At 36.7% G+C, this 24376-nt stretch overlaps 1 protein-coding gene across 1 annotated transcript in view; it reads right to left on the bottom strand.

Annotated features, from left to right (window-relative positions):
• The window catches only part of LOC150091675 (tartrate-resistant acid phosphatase type 5-like), a 50464-nt gene that overhangs the window by 20478 nt on the left and 5610 nt on the right, over positions 1-24376 (bottom strand). Inside the window, exon 2 of the mRNA XM_090385172.1 lies at positions 17240-17460. Coding sequence (XP_090241298.1) covers positions 17240-17460 — 221 coding nt within the window. The remainder of the gene's footprint in view (positions 1-17239; positions 17461-24376) is intronic.

Here is a 24376-nt window from a genome sequence, read left to right on the forward strand (position 1 = left end):
AGCAGACCAGGGTTTGAGACTTTGCCTACCAAATATAGTCAATCTGCCAACTTGCAATGGACCAGTGTGGCAGATTATGGTCCATTCCCTCAACATAACTTGTTGAGGAGGCCTCCACATTCTGCAGTGGGTTGACAATGGATGCAGATTTATTTATTTTATTTATTGCACAGGTTATCTGTAATCTAAATACTTTAACTGAAAGCACTTTACTTGTGCAAAACCTTCAGAATCTATTTATTGTCAAAGTCCACACATTATATTTAATTTACTCCATCTCTCAGGGTGTTGCCCTCACAGACTATAAAAAAGAAAAGAATTTAAAAAAATATATTTTTCTTTCCAGTCCAACCCTCATGGTGTATACTACCTACGTGTTTTGAGTAGTGTGTGTATGAACAAGTATCAAATTTGTTAAGTGTCACATTGCTTCTTTATTGCTTTTTAATTTGGTATTTTTTTGTGGCTAAACTTTAAGGACTTATGTCCTTTTGAGCTGTCTTGATATTAAGTAAAAATGTGTCCACAGATTTTTTTCATATTATTCATAAAAAGAATTTTCAGCCCTTGGCAAACCTGGCTATCATGCTGCCAAATCTCAGTCAGCATTAAAAATCAAATATATATCAGTAGCCAAGTTTTTTCAGGGGAAGCCAAGTGCTTCCCCTTTAAAACTTTATTTCATGAATTAAATTTTTATATTGAACATTTTTTAGAGAAAAAAAACATGTACATCAAGGTAGTTAAATAGGCATGACTACAACAAAAAATAAAAAAATAAAATACAAAAAATTATCAGAATTACTTAGAATCACTCTCCTACTTGTAGAAATGTTGCAAGTAGGAGAGTTTAATCAGTCATCTTGTTTTTGTGAAAGCTCACCACCACTGTTTCTGCAACCATGCAGCTTAACTTCTATGCCAAGCTTCTAGGAAACCTTCGAAGTATTTGCAATGTCAGGGGACTGAAACCAAGCTAGGAAGAAGAATCAATAATACAGATGATTTGCACTGAAACAGATTTAATAATGTTGTTGACACTGCCCCTAACATTTAAAGCAAAATGCCCTTGCCTTCTTAAGCTGTACCATTTACTAGACCATTAAAAAAAATTAGAAATATAAGAGCTACATAGTTATCATTCCTACCCACGATCACAGATGGTGAACTATATTCCAGTTCCTTATACAGTAGAAACTTTCCTTAAACCAGAATACCATACTATGTGCTGAAAAGTTTCAAGACAGCATATTATTATGCTCTGAGACTCAAAGCAAGGAATCATGAATTGTGTTTAACAATTCATTATTCCTTGCTTAACTAACTTCCTAACTTAATATTCCAGGGGTAATTATGCCTTCTCAACTATTTTGTATAAATGTAATATTCAGAAGTAATATATAAAATGCAATATATACAATATATATAATGCAAATTCAGACAATGGAATGATAACCCTGTAGGAAAGAATATAAAATTTCCAAAGTGATTGGCACCAGGAGGCTTCCTGGCCTAGAAATTGGTTACCAGTGAGAAGAAAAATTAAATACCTATTTTTTTTATTTTTTATTTTTTTAAATTTCCATTTGAAAAGACAGTTTATAAGGAAACAAAGGAATTTTCTTAACACCTATACAGCTAGTAAGCCTTGCAAATTAACTAGCAATGATCAGCATTTGAAGTCCATACTTCTGGGATACTCCACACTATAAATGATACCCATAAATTAATAAACTTCATCTTGTGAAGGAAACTATTTAAAGATCTCTTATTATTATATTGATAGGCAAGTATTATTTGAAATACTCATGTATGATACAGTTTCAGGGATCCTCACTGAGGATCCCCTCTACCAACATTCCACTGCCCCATTTCTGGGATTCTACTTCTCTCAATTAAAAAAATATTTCTTGTTATATGTATGATAAATATTACTATTAAATATGTATAATTTAAATAGCAATATAATATCTTTCATAAGAATTGTATTGGTATAATAGTTGAAACAAGTATTGTTTCTGTTGTCCATAAGTCGTTATGGGCAATACACAATACTTGTATTTGAAATAAGCAAAATAAATTTGGAAGGAGAAGAAACAGCAGAAATAAATTAAAGTTTGTGCCAGAATGAATACACACCTCCTTATGGTCGTATCCAAGACCATGTCAAGCCTTTTAAGCACCCTGTATGTTCTTCTATCCTTAATGTACAAGGTGGCCACACCAGTGTACTGAAAAGAGATGCAAACTTACCAAGAAGTAAATTACCAAAAGCAGTTTGAATAATTCATGTATACAGTCAGTCCTCGTATAACACGTGTTTACACTACACGAATTCAATCATACACGATTTATAAATAGGGGAACGATATCTTATATAACATGAACCGAATTCGCTTATGCACGATTCGCCTTTACGTTTACAAGAAATGGCAGTCAAACGCAGAATCACCCCAACCGAACGCAACATGATAGGAATGAAGAGAAGATTCTAAAAATGTATTTATGTTTTTTATATCAGTGAGGGGGGAAACACATTTCACCATAATAACGTAAAAACCAACACAATTTCAGCAATCGGTATAATCGCAAATGCAATTAGATAGAGTTTACTACCAGTTTATAACAGATTCCACTAGCAGAAACGCAACTGGAAATTGTTTTTATTGTTTTATGGTAGTAACCCCTAGAAATGTGCTTTAGTAAAATGTGAGGTGTTAATAGTGTAGCTCTGCCTTTATGGTTTTGTTTATTCAGTTGCTACACGTGCGCAGCTTTGTTTATGTGTATCAAGCTTGCTTCTTCATTTTGTAATTGTGCTTTATTCCCTAAAAATGAGTAAAATTCTTAAAAGGTGTGAACAGGAAGCGTCCAGGTGAAGACACTACAGATTCAGAGAGAAAAAGAAAAGGAATATCGATAAACAGAGGCGGACTGGGTCAAAATTCTTATCCGGGAAAATTTATAGTGGCCTCATACTATGGTTTATGGCCAAAATCACACAGGCCACCGGGGTTTCCCAAGTAAGGCTTATGGCCAGTCCGCCTCTGTCGATAGAGAAAAAATATGAAATTGTGAAACGCTTTGAGCGAAATGAAAGACCATGTGATATTGCACGTGCTATAGGCCTAAATGAGGCAAAGTCAAGAATTACAAAGAATGCAGAGAAAATAAAAACTTTCATAGCAGGAACAACTCAAAGTGTAATTAAAATCCATTAGATTAAGACACAAAGAATTGGAAGAGATGGAACGGATGTCATCTGTTTGGATAGAAATCAAACAAAAAATAAGTTTGCTTACAATAGAAGCAAAAGCATTAGCAATATTTTATTACATAATAGTCGTAATAAAATACGTAAATATTTTATTACTAATATTTATTGTGTTTGGTAATGTTTTGGTTACCAATGTGTGTTCAATCTTGGGTGGTCGGCACCTAACCATATTTTTCCCATAGGGCCTGTTGTTTATATTGCACGATTTTGCATTGCACGAGGGTTTCTAGGAACACAACTATCGTGCTATACGAGGACTGACTGTATGTCATAATATCTATATGCATACAGAAAAAATGCCACCATTATTACGTGAAAAGGTCCCAGTAACACTACTAACACTAATGTCTGCAAGCTGGGCTCCAGGATGTAGTGGAGTCTGGGCTTCCATGTTAACATGGCCCTGTACCAACCTTAGTATGTTAGATGCAAATTCATTCTGGCACAGGTGACAATTTTTGTATAATTAACCTAATAAATTGGCAAGATATGCTTTTCATTCCAATTAACTTCTCATTAGTTTTTTCAATGACTGGAGTGGGAAGTAAAGTTTATCTATATTAGATAAACTTATACAGACATATCACATGATATTTAAAACAGAAATGTCAAAATTCACAACTGGATATGGAGAATCAAGAATATACAGTGTGTGTGTGTGTGTGTGTGTGTGTGTGTGTGTGTGTGTGTGTGTGTGTGTGTGTGTGTGTGTGTGTGAGTGAGAGAGAGAGAGAGAGAGAGAGAGAGATCTCTAACAAATATGAAAGGTTATAGGGACCTATAGTGTTGTAGGTGTGTGGAGCAGGAGTGTCAAACTCATCAGAGGTGCTCAGGGGACCACACAAATGTTTCCAGGTGACTTGAGGGCTGTACTAGTGTGCAAACAGTATATGCCCACTAGTGGCATTATTCAGCAAAATATATAAAATATTTTCTCCTTGTGCAAAAGTGTGTGTGTGTGTGTGTGTGTGTGTGTGTGTGTGTGTGTGTGTGTGTGTGAGTGGTTTTTTTTTTTTTTTTTTTTGTAGTTGTTGGCACATAGGCTTCTGTGGCCATAATGCACCTCCCAAGGTTTTTGCAGTACTTTGATCAAAGCCCAAGGCGGGAATCGAACCTGCGACCTTTGGGTTGCCAGGCAGACACTTCACCCACCCGGCTAGCCTGGTCGGCGAGTGTGTGTGTGTGTGTGTGTGTGTGTGTGTGTGTGTGTGTGTGTGTGTGTGCGCGCGCGTGCGGTATGGGTGTTTAATGGCACACAAGCTGTAGTGGCTATATTGCACCTATTCGTAGGAATGTTGAAAAAATAAAAATAAATAAATAATTAATGTGAAGACAGTTCAATCTCATTTCATGTCAGAAACTAATCATAGTCGTTCATACATTCCTATTTGTTTCAAATAACAGAAAAGTTCATTAATATTTGCATTTTCACCAATGATATCATTTAATGTTATCCGTTCTCGGAGATTAGCCAGAGAATGAAATATTGAAGTTCGATGTTGTCGATAATGTGGACAATCAATCAAAATATGTTTGACTTTTAGATGCTAAGAGCACTGTGAACAATGAGGAGGATCATCGCCTGTGAGTAGATGGAGGTGAGTTAGATGAGTATGTCCTATTCTAATCTGTGCGAGTACCACTTCTTCTCGTCAAACTTGTTGTTTGTTTGTTTGGTTTTTAGGAGCATTAGCAACTAAGGCCATATTGCTCCGGGATATGTGGTGGTCATTCCCTGACCTTTCCGCATCCTCCATATTTGGTGGTGACGGGCTCGAACCCCAGTCTAATCAAGAAGCGTGTGCTACACGCTGCTGCTCCTTCCCACCTAGCTACAGAGGCGCCTTCTCGCCAAACTGTCTGAATGCATGAGTGCCAAAATTTTGGGTCCTGTTTCAACTGGAAAAGTTTGTTATTTGTTTGTTTATGCCATAGCTCTGTCCATTGTGCATGGTATGCTGTTTGAATTATAATATTATAACCAGAAACTTGAATAAAGACAGAGGTTAAGTCTAATGTTGACAGATTTTTAGCAGAAATATCAGCCAGCTCGTTCCCTTTAATGCCTGAATGTGCTGGAATCCAGCAAAAGTTCACTCGTTGCTGACGATCTTCAATTTTCAACAGCAAATTCCTGATTTGATTTAAAACAGGGTGATCCTTATGCGAGAGATTCTGCATTGCTCTAATTGAGCTAAGAGAGTCTGTGTAAACTAAATATTTTGCTTTTTAAAGATAACAGTATATGCCCACTAGTGGCATTATTCAGAAAAATATATAATTCAAAAATATATAATTTTCTAGAGCTAATTGTATTGCATATAATTCCACTGAAAAGCTGCTGTACTCAGGTGGAAGAGCGGCTGATATGATAGCAGAGAGGAAACACTGCTGCTGCTCCAACAGTTGAATGAGATTTGGAACCATCAGTATATATCGGTAAGAAGTCAAAATAGTTTTGAATATGGCTAGCATGGAGTTGTTGCACATTCAGAGTCGGTAGACGATTCTTTCCCCATTGGAGAAAATAATTATTGCAGCCCGGTTGAGGAAAGGGAATCCATGGTGGGTGAGAATAATTCTTTCTCTGCTGCCTACTGTGGAGAGGAACATTCCAATTTTGTGCTATTTCAAGGAGTCGTAGGCCTGATGCAGAGGCAGATTTAATGGCGGGCGCACCGGGCGCGCGCCCTGGGTCCCAACTTCTGAAGGGCCCACGCAAAACCCCAACAAATTAGTTGAACTAATATGTTCAACTATTAGTTCAAAACTTTGTGATTATTATTATGCTATTATTAATTATATTATACATATATTATATTCAAATTTTATTGGAAATAAAACATTAATAGTACATAATATTTTTTATTTATTTAAAAAAATGGTTAACATGTATTTTTATTTTCCCTGTCTCTCTCTTTTTTTAAGGGGCCCAATATTTTCTTCTGCGCCCGGGGCCTCAACCGACCTTAATCCGCTCCTGGCCTGATGGTCGTATTTTATTTGGTTTATTTCTATAGAGATTGTGAAATGGTGGATTAAAGAGATATGGTTGAATGGGGTACAGAGAACAGGTTCGTATTCTGACTGCATATTTAAGTAGTAACATTTTTCTGCAGAGGTACAGAGGGGGATCATGGGCTTCAATATATAGACTATAGGTGGGAGATGTCCTATAAGCACCAAGAGCAATCCTCAGTGCATTGTGCTGTACAGGATCGAGCCAGCGCAATACACTCTTTCGAGCAGAATCATAAACTGGGGCACTGTAATCCAAACGAGATCTAATCAGTGCTCTATATAAGAGCAGCAAAGTTGTACGATCTGCTCCCCAAGACTGGGCAGATAGAGCTCTTACCATGTTCAGCTTTTTCAGACAGGTAGTACCGTATTACTTTAATGTGCTCAAAGAAGTTTAACTTCTTTGAGCACATTAAAGAATCTAATATTGATGGCAATCTGGATGGTGGAATTTGATATCCGAAGTTCAGGGTCTATATGTAATTTATGTTGATTGCAAAAGTGGATCGCAACTGTTTTCTGATGGGAAAGCCAATATCCACTGAACTCAGCCCATTTTTGAATTTTATTGAGGGACATTCACAATTGCCATTCAATAGATCTCATGCTCTGAGAATGGCAAGAAATGGAGAGATCGTCAGCATAAAGATAGGCTTCTACAGTATTTGGAAGTTCTTTTGAAATGGAATCAATTCTAAGGGCAAATAGGATTGCACTCAATACCGACCCCTGTGGTACTCCTCCTTCTTCCTGCAAGAATGTAGAAGAAAAGGAGTTTTGGTATCGAACCTGGAAAGAGCGGCTCTGGAGGAAGTTCCTAATAAATATAGGCAGGTTGCCTCGTAGACCAAGATTATATAGGTCACTGAGATTGCCATACCGCCAGGTAGTATCAAATGAATTTTCTATATCAATGGAGACCATGACAAGGTGTTCGTTTTTCACAAAGGCATTGCGAATTTCGGATTCGGCCTTGATCATTAGATCTAGAGAAGACCAATTTTTGCGAAAGCCATGTTGACAATTACTCAGTAGTCGTTGAGTTTCAATGATCCAGGTGAGTCGACTGTGGATCATTTTTTCAAGAATTTTACCAAGGCAACTTGACAGAGAGATTGGCCTGTAACTATTAGGACTGGAAGGATCTTTTCCAGGTTTCAAAAAAGCCAAAATTGTAGCATGGTGCCAAGAGGTTGGATAAATATTTTCCAGGAAGATCCGGTTAAAGAAGACTAGCAGCATTTGTAAGTTTTTCTCATCTAGATGCTGCAGCATGACATAACATATGCCACCTGGCCCAGCTGCACTGTTTCGTGTTGTTCTGATGGCTTATAAAAGTTCACAATATTCAAGAGGCTGATTATATAGAAGTGATAGTGAGGTTCTAAAGTTGATGGGCTTCTGTTCGGTGGTGGTCTTAATTTTTTTGGAATTTCGGAGTGTAGTTTGATGCAGCTGAGACTTGGGCAAAGGTTTTACCCAAGGCATTCGGAATATCTAGAGGACCAGAGAGTTCTTGCCCATTGTATGAAAGAATTAGGGAAGGGATGATTGGAAACTTCCCAGAAAGCTGTCTAATTTTCCATATTAATCTGGAGTCAATATTTCTGTTGATAGTACATGCAAACCGAGTTCAAGAATCTTTCTTGGCTTACCTGTGAATGAACCGTGCTTTTGCCCTTAGCTTCTTGTAGCTAATTAAATTAGCTGTCATTGGAAATCGACGGAATAAATTGAATGCTTTATTTTTTTCCTTCTTTGCTTTCATGCACTCTTCATTCCACCAGTAGTTGAAGTGCCATCGGATTAGGGGGTTTGATAATGGAATTGAGTATTTCGCTGCAATTAAAAGACGGGATGTGATATAATCAGTTACTTTATCTATAGGCTGTAGCTGAATAGTTTCTTTGTCCAGAGTGATTGCTGATTGAAATTTGGTCCATTTGGCCTTAGAAAATTTCCATTTCCTACAGGGTTGGTCTAATGGTGGTTGTGTAGTGAGCAAGTTACAGACAATTGGAAAGTGGTCACTGCCTATTGGATCATCCATAGCGGACCACTGAATGACTGGAAACAGTATCGGAGAGTTGCATGAGGAGTTACCTTTACTGGAATTTTAGCAAAGTTTGTCACTTTTAAGAGTTTTTCAGAATGCCTGCAGTTGACAGTTTCTACTAGAAAATCCCCTGATTGCAATCTCTTAACCGTCTTGGGAGACCCTGCAATACTTTCCAAGTGTTTTTGGATTAGAAAGGGGGATAGCTTACTAAGAGGCTGTTCTGATAATGAATGCATTATTAAAAATGCAGGAAACTCGGTCGCAGAGGAAATGGTTTTTAACCTCTTTGCTTGTGAAGAGTCATGCTCATGTTCTGTGTCTACCGACTCTTGTCGGTTCTAAAGAAGGAAACATATTTAGTTCCATCTTGGCTCCTTTTAGCCTCTAGCAGATGAACTTTTCTGCCAAGGTTACCGGCCCCGCCACGGGGAGGCAGGAGCAGTGCCTGGAGTGACCAAGCGAAATTAGTAAGAGTTAGTCTATTAGATATGAAAAATAAAGAAAGGTTACTTTCCTTCCTTGCTCTCTACCAGTACTTTTGATAAAAGAGCTACTAAATAAAAGGATTTCTCAACTAGGGGAACGTAAAAGAGAACGCAGAATTCACCTATCAAAAAGTTGCAGTGAAAGCACAAAGAGAAATCACTCAGTCACAATCGCTTGGCACCCAGAGCCTGTGCAAAAATATGCATCAACATTTATTAAGTGTCACCATTTACCATTTAGGTTACTTATACGCAGTAAAATATGCTATGAAAGTTGAGAATACTTGGGAGACTGCACAACAAACGCTTGAGGGCTGCATTTGTTGTGCAGCCCTCAAGTAGGCATGTAAAACACCAGGCATGTAAAACTGGTGACCCCCAGGTCACCAGTTTTACATGTCTGGTGTAGAGGCTGACAAATGGTAGATCTGATTGATTGAAAAGCAGAGTTTGGTCAATCATGGTGCACAGAAATAAAAATACAATTTTCTGAAAAACACCGAGATTTCATTAATTACTTGGCTAATGTAATTTTTTTTTAAAGTATATTTCGAACTGTTACATATCTAAAGTGTTTTTTTTTTTTTTATAATAAATATTAAAACTACACCTAATTAACAAAAACTATAACTAACATAATTTTATTTAAGATAGAGACAGTTGTAAAAAATTGTGATGGGTTGATCTATAAACCTTGTATATTCTGTAAAGTTTCTTATGTGATAAAAAAAAGGTTGGCCCTTGGTGTGGAGGATGACACCAGTGGATCAGCACTGACTGAATACATATTATCAATCTTTAATCAGATGAATTACTCAAAGTTTGAAGAATGTTGAGGTATGTGCAATAAGGATGATATTTCCAGGTGTGGATCTACCACTCTTCTCTAGGAATTAGACAGAAGAATTGAGCAAATTTATACATAAAAGGGGGGGGAGGAGTGAAATTAGATGCTTTAAAAAGGTGGGACAGGACAGAAGTTTAGTCATTAGAAAAGGTTTTAAGAACAAAAGGAGAAATGCAACGGCACCTGGAAGCTACTTAATATCAAGATTATTCAGATTTTACTAATCTCTTTATGTAAGAAAAGCAAGTTAAGCATTGAGTGGGACATGTTTATTTGATAGGAAGAAATTAACCAGGAACATCTATGCAAGAATCAGAAAAGTAAGATACCAATAAGGTAGCTTCATCTTTAGATGAAAATGCAATAGAACTAACAGGATGTAACTGAGATGGAATTATGGATGGTTAGAAATTGTGGCCATTTGGCTCTGACAAAAGACTAGAAGACAACTACCATCTGGATAAGAGGTAAGTTTTAAAAAGGTAGCTTTTTTAACATCATGCACAGATGTATCAATAACTTGCTTGTAATTGTTTTTCAAGCTTTAGTATAGGCAGAAAATTAAGCTGGAGATTTGTATACAAGCCAATTATGATATGCTTTATTTTTATACTATAGTGGCTTAGCATATTTTTTGGAAACTATATGGCTTGACCATAAAGATGAAACTTTAAGGCAGCATGAGGAACAAAAGATTATGATTATATCTATAGAAACATTATTGGATTATTAACTATAAATATAATTAAATAAGACACTTTTCTATATGACAAAATTATAGTTTATTGGATTGTAACAGTGAGAATTTTTTTTATATATTTCCTAACCCTTAACACTACCAGATAAAATAATACAAAGGCAGAATTCAGTCTTTGACTGGGAGAAGGATCCCTCATTAATTTCTCAATAAGAAAAATTTTCTTCAATTATTAAAGAAGCCTGATGAAGAATTTTTTTGCAGTAGGATTCAGAAACATTGCCATATCAGTTTATTTCAGTACAGGGTTAAGAGATTTGTAAAAAATTTTCTCACTTTTATCACTCATAATTTTGTCACTTGAAAAAAGAAAAGGATCTTATTTAATTATACTTTAAGCAAAGAATTTCATACTTACAAGAATAATTTTAGTAACAAGATCTAAACAAGTGTTAAATCAGGTAATTTACATCAGCAGTGCGGAATAAAAATTATGCAAGCCATCCCATTTCATATAGTTGTAATGCCAAACAACACATGACTGGAAATGACGATGGGAAAGAGGCCCCATTGCAGAAGGCGCCATCAATAAGTTGCAATCTTGAGCAGCTAGAGAACAACTAATATTAAGTGAACACTCTGAAAGGTTGTGAATATCGAAGGTCAAGAGTAGAAGGTATGCAGTTAAGATTATAAGGTTCAGCAGTTAATTGAATGAATTGTGTGAGATCGTAAGTCTCAGCATACTACCCCTTGCTGAGACTTTACAACTAAAAAATTGATGCAAGCTGGAGCTATAAATATTAAAATCACTAAAAAAAATTATTTCACTATTAGGAAAATCACACTGGTGAAAGCAGAGTTTCAAAGAATGAAAGATAAAAGTTCTAACTGATGAACTTGACAAAATAAGATAAAGGGATTTTAAGTCAAAGGAAATCATAAAGAGGAAATTCCAGATTGGAAAGTCACTGAAAAGGAGTATTAGAGTCGATGCTCAAGTAATACCTTTAAAAGAATACAGATAGTAATTTTGATAAATGAGAAGAGTGGTGGTCAAGAAACCTGCTATTTGAGATTTGGGCAGGAAAATTAATCATGACTTAATTTTTGAGTGGAAATGGTCTCAGTTCTAATCTGAGATTAGAACTGAGACCATGTATGTTTGTCAAATGTGCTTCCAATAAATATGCTAAGACTGTTCAAGATAAGAATGTAGCATGTCACAACTGGCTTGTATCCAAAATCTCCAGCTTCACTTGTCTGTCTACACTAATTGCTTGCAACAATCTTAAGACAATTGTTAATCATCAATCCAAATTTGATTTTTAAGAGGTTAAAAATCAAAGTAGCAAACTTGCTTCTTGTGCAAGTGTTAACTGAACCTTTTGTTCTCTTGCCAAGGTATCAGCTGCAACTTCTGTCCATCTATAATCCCACCTCTGTTATAAAACTGATAATTAGCTGCATCTTACTTTTCTTCTAACCCTTGTATCAATGGTCTCAGCAAATCATCTACCTACCTGTCAAATGCGCTGCACACAGTGCCTCCATGGTGATCTGACCATGGATGCTAGAAGAATTCCAAACCAGGATACTAGGAAAGCTCCAGGTGCTGATGGATGGAATTTCTCCACTTGTTCTTAAAACCTGTGTTCCTGAGCTTGCAGCTGTTTTACTTTCCTTTTTACATTTTCTAATTCCACCATGTTTTTCCTTCTGAATGGAAATCTGCTCACATTTCAATGTCTACAAAATGTGAAATTCCTCCTTCTCAATTATTGTCCATCAACACAGCCAATTCAAATGTCTACAAAATGTGAAATTCCTCCTTCCCAATTATTGTCCATCAACACGGCCAATTCAAACTGTCTATCTCTTAACCTTCTGCTGATCAATGATCATCAACATGGATTCCACCAGAGTTGATTCACTGGTGATATACTGGCTTATGTTACTCATCCTTTGATGAATTTTATGGAAAAGCTTGTGAAATTCAAGCAATTTCTTTTGAAATTTCTAAGGCATTTGATTATGTTTGGTAACCAGCACCCATCTTATGGGTTGTGGATTGTTTTTAGCAATTGAGTATCCAGTTTTCTCTTTGACTGCTCACTGCAGGTGGTGTACATTTCTCTGTATTCTAATTTCTCCACTAATGCCAGTTATTATTATTTTTATTATTATCATCATTAGCTATATGGTGCAAGGAAGCCTGAAGCTTTTGCTATCCAGCTCAGAACCCTGGGTGTGCCAAGCCCATACTCACCAGATATGAGCCCCTGGGTTCAGATCTTTTTTCCACTCTTGTATATTAATGACCTTCCACTGACCAGAACCTTATCTGTAATTTTGCTAATGACAGTACACTACATTCCATCTTCCAGTTTAAGAAGTGTTATCCTGCACAAACAGCTTCAACTTCTCGAATATTTAATACCGATTTCTTAAATGTTGATCTCAAGGTAATTTCGCAATGGGACAAATAAAGCTTAGTTAACTTCATTCCTTCTAAAACTTGGTTCTGTCCAAAATTCCAACATATCTTGGCATAGGCATATCATAAATGCTACTGCTGCTTCTTCTGCATCAGAAAAAAAAAAAAAAAAAAAAAAAAAAAAAAAAAAACTTTTCTTCAAAACAGTTTTTCATTAATTGATTGGAGGGAGTCTGATATAGAGCACTATTGATACCATGTTACATTAAGGAGTTTCTTGCCATGCATATAGCATATCTAAAAACTCTTAACATAACATGGTCTCAACAATACTCCCTTCAGCCATAGATGGCAAAGTAGCATCTATAACAAGTTGATTCACTAACTGATCCAGATGCCATCTAGATCATTGCCAACAGGTTCAATGGTCAGGTGACTATTGGGAAATTAATCTGTTTTAAACAGTTTTAAAGTTGTACACTCAAACAAATATATGGATGGTTGAGTCTCACTGTGATATTCCTATCATAGACTCAAAAGACAATTCATAACTGTATGATGGAGAAGGAGTGACTCGGAACTTTTATTCTGGTGGCCATTGCTGTTTTCGCCACTTAAAGCCTCCTTTAACGTTTGCTGCATCGGAAACATATAAGTGTCAAATAATACTGGAAGTGACGTACTGTTACATATATAAGAACTCCAAAAGCATTCTACAGGGTGTCCATAAATGATGTTCCCGATTTTGATATTTTTTATTCAGAATTACTTCAAGCTAAACTCATGAAACACATACCAGCTGAAAGATCAATTCAATAAGTTTATTTTTAAATTGGCACTCGACTGCCAGTTTTGCATTCTACCTGCTACGCAGCACTACATTCACCAGAATGGCAAAATGGCTACCGGGCCGGAGAAAGCGTTGTGTGTTAGCATTTCATGCAACAAAATCTGGATTTATTTTTGTGGGGTTATGTGAAGGTTGGTTGGTTATTAGGATTTTTATGGCACATCAGCATCTACGGCTATAGTGTGCCAATTATGTGAAGGACAATACGTACATCCTCCACTACAAACGACACTGCAGGAGCTGCATGCACAGATCACAGAGGCCTTTGGTAAAATTGATCGTGAAAAGAAGCACAGCGTGTGGTAGGAGACTGAAAATATCGCTATGATATTGTTCGAGTTATGAAGTAATCCTGAATAAAAAAAATATCAAAATTGGAAACCTTTATGGACACCCTGTATATGTGTTATGAAACAGCACTTTGAGTGCTGTTCTGTAACATGTAGGCAGTTATTCTTAAGCAGTCAATATACAAGTGGCATAAAAGTAAAGGTATATGAAATTAACTGCTTGATTCTGTCAGCATACATTTCTGTTTATAGCTTGGTACACGTTTTTATTTGTTTTTGCTTGTGTTGAGGTTAGTTTAAGTATTCACTTTTAGTATGATTTGCAGACTTTTACTTTTAAAATTTATTTATGTTTAAATAAATAAATATAGGTGGAAGCATTAGTCAAACTGATGGTACTGTACTAAGTGACGAGCCACCTAGCACACAGTACTGCCTAGTGTTACAGAGGCTTGGGTATTTGTGCTGTGGGTATGCCAGTGCATCAAGATCCTGAAAAATGAGTAATGGGCTGAGAAGTGGCAACTGAAGTTTAATGTTGACAAATACAGGGTACTACATATGAATAGCAGTAATAATCCCAGAATAACACAACAAACTGTGTGGTACTGCACGCAAGCTAATAGAGAATGAAAAAACCTGGGAGTAACTGTGCAGTCAGACATGGAGTTCTCTGAGCAGTGTAGATGTGGTGTTAGGGCGGCTCATGGGAGGGGATGGGTTAAGACACACCAAGAACTGGATATACATGCATGGTGTCATACAGTGCATATCACCATCTGGATAGTTCTATCAAAATATCAGTGGGTATGTTTGTGTGTGTGTGTGTGTGTGTGTGTGCGCGCGTGCATATAAAAGCATGTAAATAAAGCCTACCCAGGTGTCACTGTAATTTATCAGCCATCCACTGAAGTCATGAGTAATATGACAGGTCAGCTCATCATATTCTATGGAAGATGTAGGAGCAAAGAAGTTACACACAGAAGTAAGAAGTGTTGTCATCAATAGTAAGTTTATGAAACATTTATGCAACTAATTTCTGTGTAATAACATTCTGCTTCAGATTGAAATGCAATCCTTGTAGTTTTCAGCTTCTTATCCACTTTGCAGCATGTCTTTCCAATATCTATCTTGATCATGGTTTCAAAAAGTATCCCAGATGATTCATGAGAATTACTTTGTATCTGCACATAAAGTATAACTATTATGCTGCAGGCATGCTCACTGTTTTGAAAAGCAATGAATCAGCCTACAATTTATAATTCAGTGGGAGGGGAAAAGAACATATCCTCAAATTTTTTCAATTAATGGAGAGGGAATCCAAAAAATATAGCTAACTTATTCTGGTGGTAAGCAGCCAGCAAGTGATAGGAGTACTTCTTCAGGTAAAAAAGCAAAGGAAAACACTTCACTTTCTTATGACCCTGAACATTCCAAGCCTATGCCAAAGAAAAGAGATTTACTTTTCTCTCTAACATATCTCACACACACACAACATTTTAAAAATACCACCTTTTAAAATATTTCCAATGGGAAAATGAAATTCAGTTAACATGTTTTCATTTTATGCAACAATAAGGCATCATCCAATAACGAAAGGATTTTCTGTACAATATTTAAGAGCATATTTATTTGCATCACAATTTCTGAAAAAATATTTTTAAAAACATTAATACTTTCTGCATAATTTTCCCATTGTTTATCTTAGCTGGATATACATGCATAGTAACAGCTGTATAACAGCTGTTATTTCCTGGATGAATTTCAGCTAATGAAATTCATCCAGGAAATAACAGATGTCATACACTCATGAACATTTAAAGTTAAGAATCTTGTATTCTCCATATCATAAAAATTAAGAAATACATATTAAGATGTCAAATTAAGACTGAATTTTTCTTTTTCAAAAAGGATCTTATTTTAACTATAATTCTGTAAGTATTGTTAGCATCATGCTATTTTAAAATTGTTCCCTAATGTTTATTTAATCATAAAAAGACAAACTGTTTACTCCTACAATAATGTCTGCTAATTTATTTTCTTTATGTAGTAATTTCCAAAGGATGCACTTGAATAACGAATATTTGAACCAGAAACTGAAAGTAATATCTATGGTTAAAAAATATTTGGGTTACTGCATTGCTCAGAAAAATAATTGTGGGGATAGAGGACACATCCCCTCCCATGCACTTGTTTAAAAATCAGAAAAGTGAATGAATCATTAAAGTGGAAAATTTTTGAAATTATCATTGATTCCCTTTTTATTATTATCAACCATATGGTGCAAGGAAGCCTGAGACTTATGCTGCACCAGCCGAGAGAGAGAGAGAGAGAGAGAGAGAGAGAGAGAGAGAGAGAGAGAGAGACAGAGAGAGAGAGAGAGAGAGAGAGAGAGAGAGAGAGAGAGAGAGAGAGAGAGAGAGAGAGAGAGAGAGAGAGAGAGAGTGGGGGGGGGTGGTAGAAGGGAATCATTAAGAAAGAGAAGAATGATGATGTCCAGCTCAGGACCCTGGGTGTGCCAAGCCCATACTCACCAGATGTAAGCCCCTGGGGTTATTTTTTTGAATTATTATAACAGCCTTTTTGGGGACAGGGAGAATATTCTCCTCCCAACTCCTTGTTAAAAAAAAGGTAAAAGAGGCCAATTCATTAATGTGAAATGTTTTTGAAATTATTAATGCTTCCCTTTTTGGGAAGCATTAATAATTTGTTTATGTGAAACATTTTTGAAAAAAATATTACCACTGAAATTCCTTTTTGAATTAATCTTTTGAGGACAGTGGATATATTCACCATACACTACATCCTTGCTGAGTATTTGAGTAAATACTGTTTTTCAGTTTTGAATGGCTATGTGCAAATTTTAGTAAAAAAAAAAAGGAAAAAGAAAGAAAGAAAATCTTATTTTTCAGTAGATATTTTTTCATTCGAACCAGCTCACACTTCAAATGCTAGTTACTTTAACAGAATGCATGGATGTAGTAAATAACTTTTGGATATTGCTATATATGTAACATTAGAAGGAGTACTTTAGGAGTAAACAATTTGACTTTTCTTTTATAAATACTGAAGTAACAAAACTGCAACTCTTACTTTTCACACTAGCCTGTCTGTTAAATAATGCTGCCATTCTACATTAAAAAATTATCCACACTTCTCTCATACAACATTATAGTACTCAGACAAATCATGCTTATGTAAACAAAACACAAATGACAATCCTCCAGAGAATTTATTTAGTATAATATTACCTAAATTTCACTCAATATTTCTTACCTTAAACCTTTTGTCTTCAACATTTGTAACTCCCTCAGTATAAAAGTTATCACCTAAGGCCAAAACAAAATCTACAGACAATGTCTTTGCTAATTTTCCCATCTCATATGCAACACCACATTCCACAAAAGTCTTGTATGGAAAAAAAGGCAACCCACCCCAATCGCCAAAGGCAAAGAACTGAAGAGAAGTTTTATTTTGATTGAGCATGCCAATAGTACCTAGGAAATAAGAAAAAAATCTGACACTAGATTTTTTTTAAAATAAACTCTCACAGGAAAGTTTAGTAGCATTAATTTATTAAGAAAATCTAAAATAAACTCAGTTCTAAAGTGTCAGCAAGCCATTTTAACACATAGGGCATGTCCACAATTCAAGTTTTCCTATTCTTCTGCAGATAGACTACATACATTTTAAATATAGGATATAAAAGAGAATACAAAAAGTTTCAAGAAATCACTAGCAGGGTGCCATGTGTAAATGACTAATATGTGAAAAATGTATGTAAATGATTGAATTTGTGAAAATTGGTAACTTTTTAAATGACAGGATTTTTTTTTCTTTCATGGCAACTGAAGTTTAACAAAGTACTGCATTTGGGTAGCAGATCTCCAGAGTAGCATACCAACTATATGGTACTACACTCAAAATAGTGGAAAATTAAAAATAACTGGGGGTAATTGTGTGCAGTCAGATATAAAGTTCTCTGAGCTGTGCATAGAGGCTGCCAGGACAGCTCATGGGGTTTTGTTAATGATATACAGGAATTTTGCTAGAAAGGATAAGGAGGTGATCATATTATTGTATAAGACAATGGTGAGGCCACATATTGAGAGCATATGTAATTCATTTTAAGAAGGTTGTAGAGCTGCTGGAATGAGTACAGAGAAGAGCAATGAGATTGGTGAGGGGAGGGGTACAAAGGATTGCTTTTACCAGGAAAGGCTTCACTTCTGCAAATTGCAGTGTCTAGAGACTAGGCACCTGCAAGGTGATCTGACTCAGCTGTTTAAAGCTTTGAATGGATTGAGCAAGCTCAATGCTGATGTGACTCATCCTCCTGTTCAGAGTATGCACATGAGTGGGCATAAATTCAAATTGAGGAAGGATGGTTGCAGAATAGATTGTGCAGAAGTTTGCCTTTAGCCATTGAGTAGTTGATTGCTGGAACAAATACCATCCATTGTTGTGGAAGTTGATAGCATAAATAAATTCAAGGAAGGACTAAACAAAGTATTGGAGGGAATGATATGAAATGGGAAGTGTCTTTTTTTTGGATAATGCCGTATAAGCTTACTTTCTTGCATCATATGCCATTGCTAAAGCTATTATATTCGTTATGTAGAAGAATCAGCCCAAAATATCTGTTATTTCTGTATTTATAAGTAGCTTGATTGTAATTAAAGAGCAATTATCAGTTTTAAAAGCACAGATATGGTGTGATAACTTTAATAAACCTAGGGCTCACATCTGGTGAGTATGGGCTTGGCACACCCAGGGTCCTGAGCTGGATATCATCATTCTTCTTGTTCTTGGAGATTCCCTTCTACTTCTCTCTCTCTCTCAGGTAATCCCCAGGGGCTCACATCTGGTGAGTATGGGTTTGGCACACCCAGGGTCCTGAGCTGGATATCATCATTCTTCTCTTTCTTGATGAGTCCTTTCTACTTCTGACTCTCTCTCTCTCTCTCTCTCTCTCTCTCTCTCTCTCTCTCTCTCTCTCTCTCTCTCTCTCTCTCTCTCTCAGGGTAACTCAGGAATTTTTTTGGCTAGTGCAGCATAAGCCTCAGGCTTCCTTGCACCCTATGGCTAATAATAATAATAATAATTTAGAAATTTTTTTTTTTTAGCTGGTGCTGCATAAGCCTCAGGCTTCCTTGCACCATATGGAAAATAATAATAAATAAACAGATACTAATACTAAATGTGAGTGCATTCTGACCATTAGTTTCATCTGTAGAGGTGATAAATAGAGAAATTTAATTTATGGAATTTTCCTAGGATCACTATCTCTCCCCCCCTCAGGAATTAATCGTTCCTTCCCGCATGTATTTACAGTTCAGAAAGTCAATTGCTATTACTGGTGTTAAAAGGGTATGGCATGCTGAAGTAGTATAGTTGCTATTTAATAGCAACTGTCTGTACAATAAAATTTAATATTTTATTGTACAGACAGTTACCTTTTATCAGTTTTATCCGGTGTAATCATATCATTCTATTTATTTCATTTATTTGTACCATTATTATTTTAATATAACACAATGCCATTTATTTATTTTATTTACTAATGGCTGGTGAGGGATTGTGCAGTTATTATGAATTTTCCAGTACTACATTTTTATAAGCGACATTGAATAATAATAAAAATTATTATTAAGTATTATTTACACTTTGTAAAGCAGTTATAAATCCAAACTAGATTTCGAACAGGCTAAGAGCAGAAAACTTGCTTTTAGTCCAAATGGTAGCTGAGCATTCCTGTCTACTGGGCGCAATTTTTGCCCATCTCTGTTCACACCTCTGACAAAACCAGATGGTTCTGCTGCCACATCAGCCAAAGATAAAGCTAACCTGCTAGCACCTTCCAACTCACATATTGATGATTTTGGTAAATCATCTCAATCCATTCCCAGTACACTCCATTCAATGCCTCCTGTGGGCTACCATCAAAAGGATGTCAGAAGAATTTTGATGAAGCTGATGCTAAGAAAACTCAATACGTGATATACCTTCATCAATGATATTGATGAAGGTATATCAGGCTTAGTGTTGAAGTTTGCAGATGATACAAAGGTTGGCAGGATTGTTAATGACAGTAATGGCAGTGTGCTACTGCAACAGGATCTAGAAAATTTGGGCAGATGGGCTGAGAAGTGGCAAATGAAGTTTAACATTAAAAAATGCAAAGTACTGCATATGGGTAGAAGTAACCCCAGAGAAACGTACCAACTGTGTGGTACGTTTCTAAGGTGGTAGAAAATGAAAAAGACCTGGGAGTAATTGTGCAGTCAGATATGAAGTTTTCTGAGCAATGCAGACAGGCTGCCAGAGCAGGTCATGGGGTTTTGTCAATGATAAACAGGAATTTTGCTAGCAGGGAAAAGGAGGCGGTTGTCCCTCTGTATAAGGCAATGGTCAGACCACGCCTTGAGTACTGCGTACAGGTCTGGAGGCCTCATTTTAGGAAGGATGTAGATTTGCTTGAGCGTGTACAGAGAAGGGCAACAAGTTTGGTGAGGGGAATGAAGGGATCCTCTTATGAAGAGAGGCTTAAGTTCTGAAAATTGCGGCGGCTGGAGACTAGGCACCTGCGAGATGATCTGATTGAGGTGTATAAGACCTTGAATGTGAGCACGCTGAATTCTGATGGGATTCTTCCACTTGTTTAGATTACAAACCTAAGGGGGCATAAATTCAAATTGAGGCAAGACAGAGGTAGAACAGATGTGTGGAAATTTGCCTTTAGCCAGCAGGTGGTTAATTGCTGGAACAAACTTCCATCTGTCGTTGTGGAAGTTGATAGGTTAAATAAATTTAAGGAGGAACTGGACAAACATTTAGAGGGAATTGTTGTGTAATTTTTTTTAAATTTTTTATGTTATTATTATTATATTTTTTTTTTGGCTGATGCTGCATAAGCTCATACACTTGCTTTCTTGCATCACATGCCACTACTACTACTGTTCCACAAGGGTATCTGGCCATCATTCTTCAAATGGAGATTAAGACATTCAACTCTTAATATTATTCAAGATGCAATGTGTACAACAAGATTTCCAGGCAAGTTTAATCATTAATATTGATGTTCCAGAAAATGCCTATGACTTATATGATTGACTAGTGGTTTATATACTAGACAACAATCTCATGCCCTCAAGACCTATTCTGCAACATGGAGAATAGGCTCCCAGCAATGAAATGGGCATTGTGTTTTTTTCATTCTGAAATCCTCCCATAAGTTACACCTCAGAATGCCACAAAACTGTGGTTCTTTTACTATAAAACTCGTGCTATGGATAATGTGTAGGAAGAGAATGGCTAAGAGGTAAGGATGATTAAACAAAACATGGTTTATTAATTCTAGCATGTAAAAACAGGTGTAAAATATTGATTATACAAGAGCTCTATTTCTTATCAAGGAGGATAAAACGATATACTATAAGGCTAATAATACATGGGTACAAACATGTCCATGTTCTTCATGTGGTCTTCAGTTGGCACTGCCCATACTCTCGGAGCCAACACTCATCCTTCAGTTTGAGTATCTGGGTGTATATGTAAGTGTACTGTACAGACTTAATATGTAACAGTCATAACTTACAGTATTATATTAATACAAATGGATCTTCCCAAATCTTATACTCTAATTTCTAGATGTTGTGAGATTGATGCTACCTTAGTGAATGTTCCCATGAGGAGGGATGTTTCTCAGTAGACTCTATTAAATAAAGAGTCAGGTATGAACATCCAACACTTTCATTCTATTAAACTATCGTGTCGTAAATATAGGGTGAGACTTACCAGAATAATCTTTGCTAAACTCAGGACCAGGCGTCTAGGAACAGGAGCCAGCAGCAAGATTCACAAGATATTTTTTTGACGAGATAGCCCGAAGAAAAGAGAAGTGCTTCACACAGGACAAGACCGTCTTCGTCTTTGTCTCCTTCTATGTCTCCCTCTCCGTCCTTTTCTTTGTCTCTGATCTGAATATATATATATATGTCCCCCCTTTTAGGGTTTCCAATTCTTCTATTGGTTAAAATGGTAATTTTGTGGGGAAATGAAAATCCCAGGGACTGTTATTTTAGAGACCTGATACCGTGAAAATGTAACTTAGAGGAGAAAGAGCAACCTCACATCCTCATGGGGTGAAATTTCCAGACTGCCCAACGGTAGTCACTAGATCTAAAGTTCATTCCCCAACACAAGGAATTTCCAGGCAACAATCACCCCATAGTTATAAGGTTCAGATTTCACCCTAAAGTATGTTTCTTAATAGTCATTACTCTCTTTTCTCAGACGAAGGTCAATTACTTTCTCATTGTTTTAGCATTACCATTAGTAGAGGCATTCGATGCAAGAAAGCAAGCTTATGCAGCATCAGACAAAAATAAAAAAACTGCTCCCATTAAAACCCTCCATTCGTTCCAAAGACCTGTCCAGCTCAGCCTTAAATTTATTTAGGCTATCAACTTCCACAACAAAGGATGGAAGTCAGTTCCACCAATCAACTACCTGCTGGCTAAAGGGAAACTTCTGCACATCTATCTTTCATCGATTTGAATTTATGCCCTCTCAGGTAATTATTTTGAGCAAGAGGAAGAATCCCATCAGCATTGAGCATGTTCAAACCATTCAAGACTCTATACACCTCAATCAGATCACCTTGCAGGTGCCTAGTCTCCAGACACTGTAATTTGCAAAACTTAAGCCTTTCTACGTAAGAGCAACCCTTTGTTCCAGTCACTAATCTTGTTGCCCATCTCTGAAATCATTCCGACAGCTCTATATCCTTCTTAAAATGAGGCCTCCAGACCTCTATACAGCACTCAAGATGTGGCCTGACCATTGCCTTATACAAGGGGATAATCACCTCCTTATCCCTGCTAGAAAAATTCCTGTATATCATTGACAAGATAGCATGAGCTACTCTTGCAGACCGTCTGCACTACTCAGAAAACTTCATATCTGCCTGCATAATTACCCCCAGGTCATTTTCATTCTCAACCACTTTCAGTGTAGTACCACAGAGTTGATATGTTACTCTGGGGTTACTGATTCCCATATGTAGTACTTTACATTTGTCAATGTTAAACTTCATTTGCCACCTCTCAGCCCATCTGCTCAACTTTTCTAGATCCTGTTGCCATTAGTGTCCTTAACAACCCTACCAACTTTCGTATCATCTGCAAACTTGGACATTAGGCTTGATATACCATCATCAATATCATTTATAAATACAGAAAACAACAATGGACCCAACACTGAACCCTGAGGGACTCCACTAATAACATTAGTCCACGATGAGCAGTGTCCATTGATTACCACACTCTGTCTTCTCCCACTCAACAATCCCTTTATCCATAGCGGCAACCCCTGGGGACTCACATCTGGTGAGTATGGGCTTGGCACACCCAGGGTCCTGAGCTGGATATCATCATTCTTCTCTTTCTTGGTGATTCCCTTCTACTTTTGAATCTCTCTCTCTCTCAGGGTAACTTGGGAATTTTTTTTTTCCTGGTGCAGCATAAGCTTCGGGCTTCCTTGCACCATATGGATATTAATAATAATAATTTGCCTCCAATGCCACACTGCTCCAATTTGTTCAGCAGTCTTCCATGTGCAACAATATCAGTATCAAAAGCCTTTCTAAGATCCAAATATATGATATCAAAGTTATTCCCTGCATCCTGTTCCTTTGTGACCACATCATAGTATTCAATCAAATTGGTCAGGCAAGCCTTTTCTTTAACAAAACCATGCTGTGTCCAAGCTATAACTGAAGGCTTGTCTAGACGATTCTGCAGTGCTTCTTTAACCAGTGCCTCAATTAATTTTCCTGGAACAGAAGTTAAACTAACTGGTCTATAATTACTTGTGTTGCCCTTTGATTCTCCTTTGTGAATTGGGGTCACAATTGCACATCTCCAGTCCATAGGTACCTCCCCTGAATCCAAAGAAGCTCTCATAATTATGGCTAAGGGTTTGCTTACTTCCTTTGCTGACTCCTTTAATATAACTGACTAGATCCCATCCAACCCTGGTGCCTTTTTTATGTTTATCTTCAACAATTTCTCCTCCACTTTCCTCTCAGTTATTACAAAATCATCTAGCTCACTGCCAGAGTTTAACTCACCTCTGGCATTCCTCTCTGTGAATAACTCCTCATGTGTGAATGTAGATGCAAAATACTCATTTAGTTTGTTAGCCACCTGAGCAGGATCATCAACAGTTGAACCATCAATATCCAGTGGACCAATCTGATTCATCCCTTTCCTTCTAGAGTTTACATAGGTAAAAAACTCTTTGTTGTTTTTCTTTGCATCCTTTGCCAAAGATGTCTCATAATCTCCCTTTTTCCTGCCTAATCTCCTTTGTGACTTGGTTATAGACCAGCTTATCTACCATAGGCAGAAT

The sequence above is a fragment of the Mastigoproctus giganteus genome, chromosome 1 (assembly GCF_048544385.1).
Source record: "Mastigoproctus giganteus isolate SK-2022 chromosome 1, ASM4854438v1, whole genome shotgun sequence".
NCBI classification, from domain to species: domain Eukaryota; kingdom Metazoa; phylum Arthropoda; class Arachnida; order Uropygi; family Thelyphonidae; genus Mastigoproctus; species Mastigoproctus giganteus.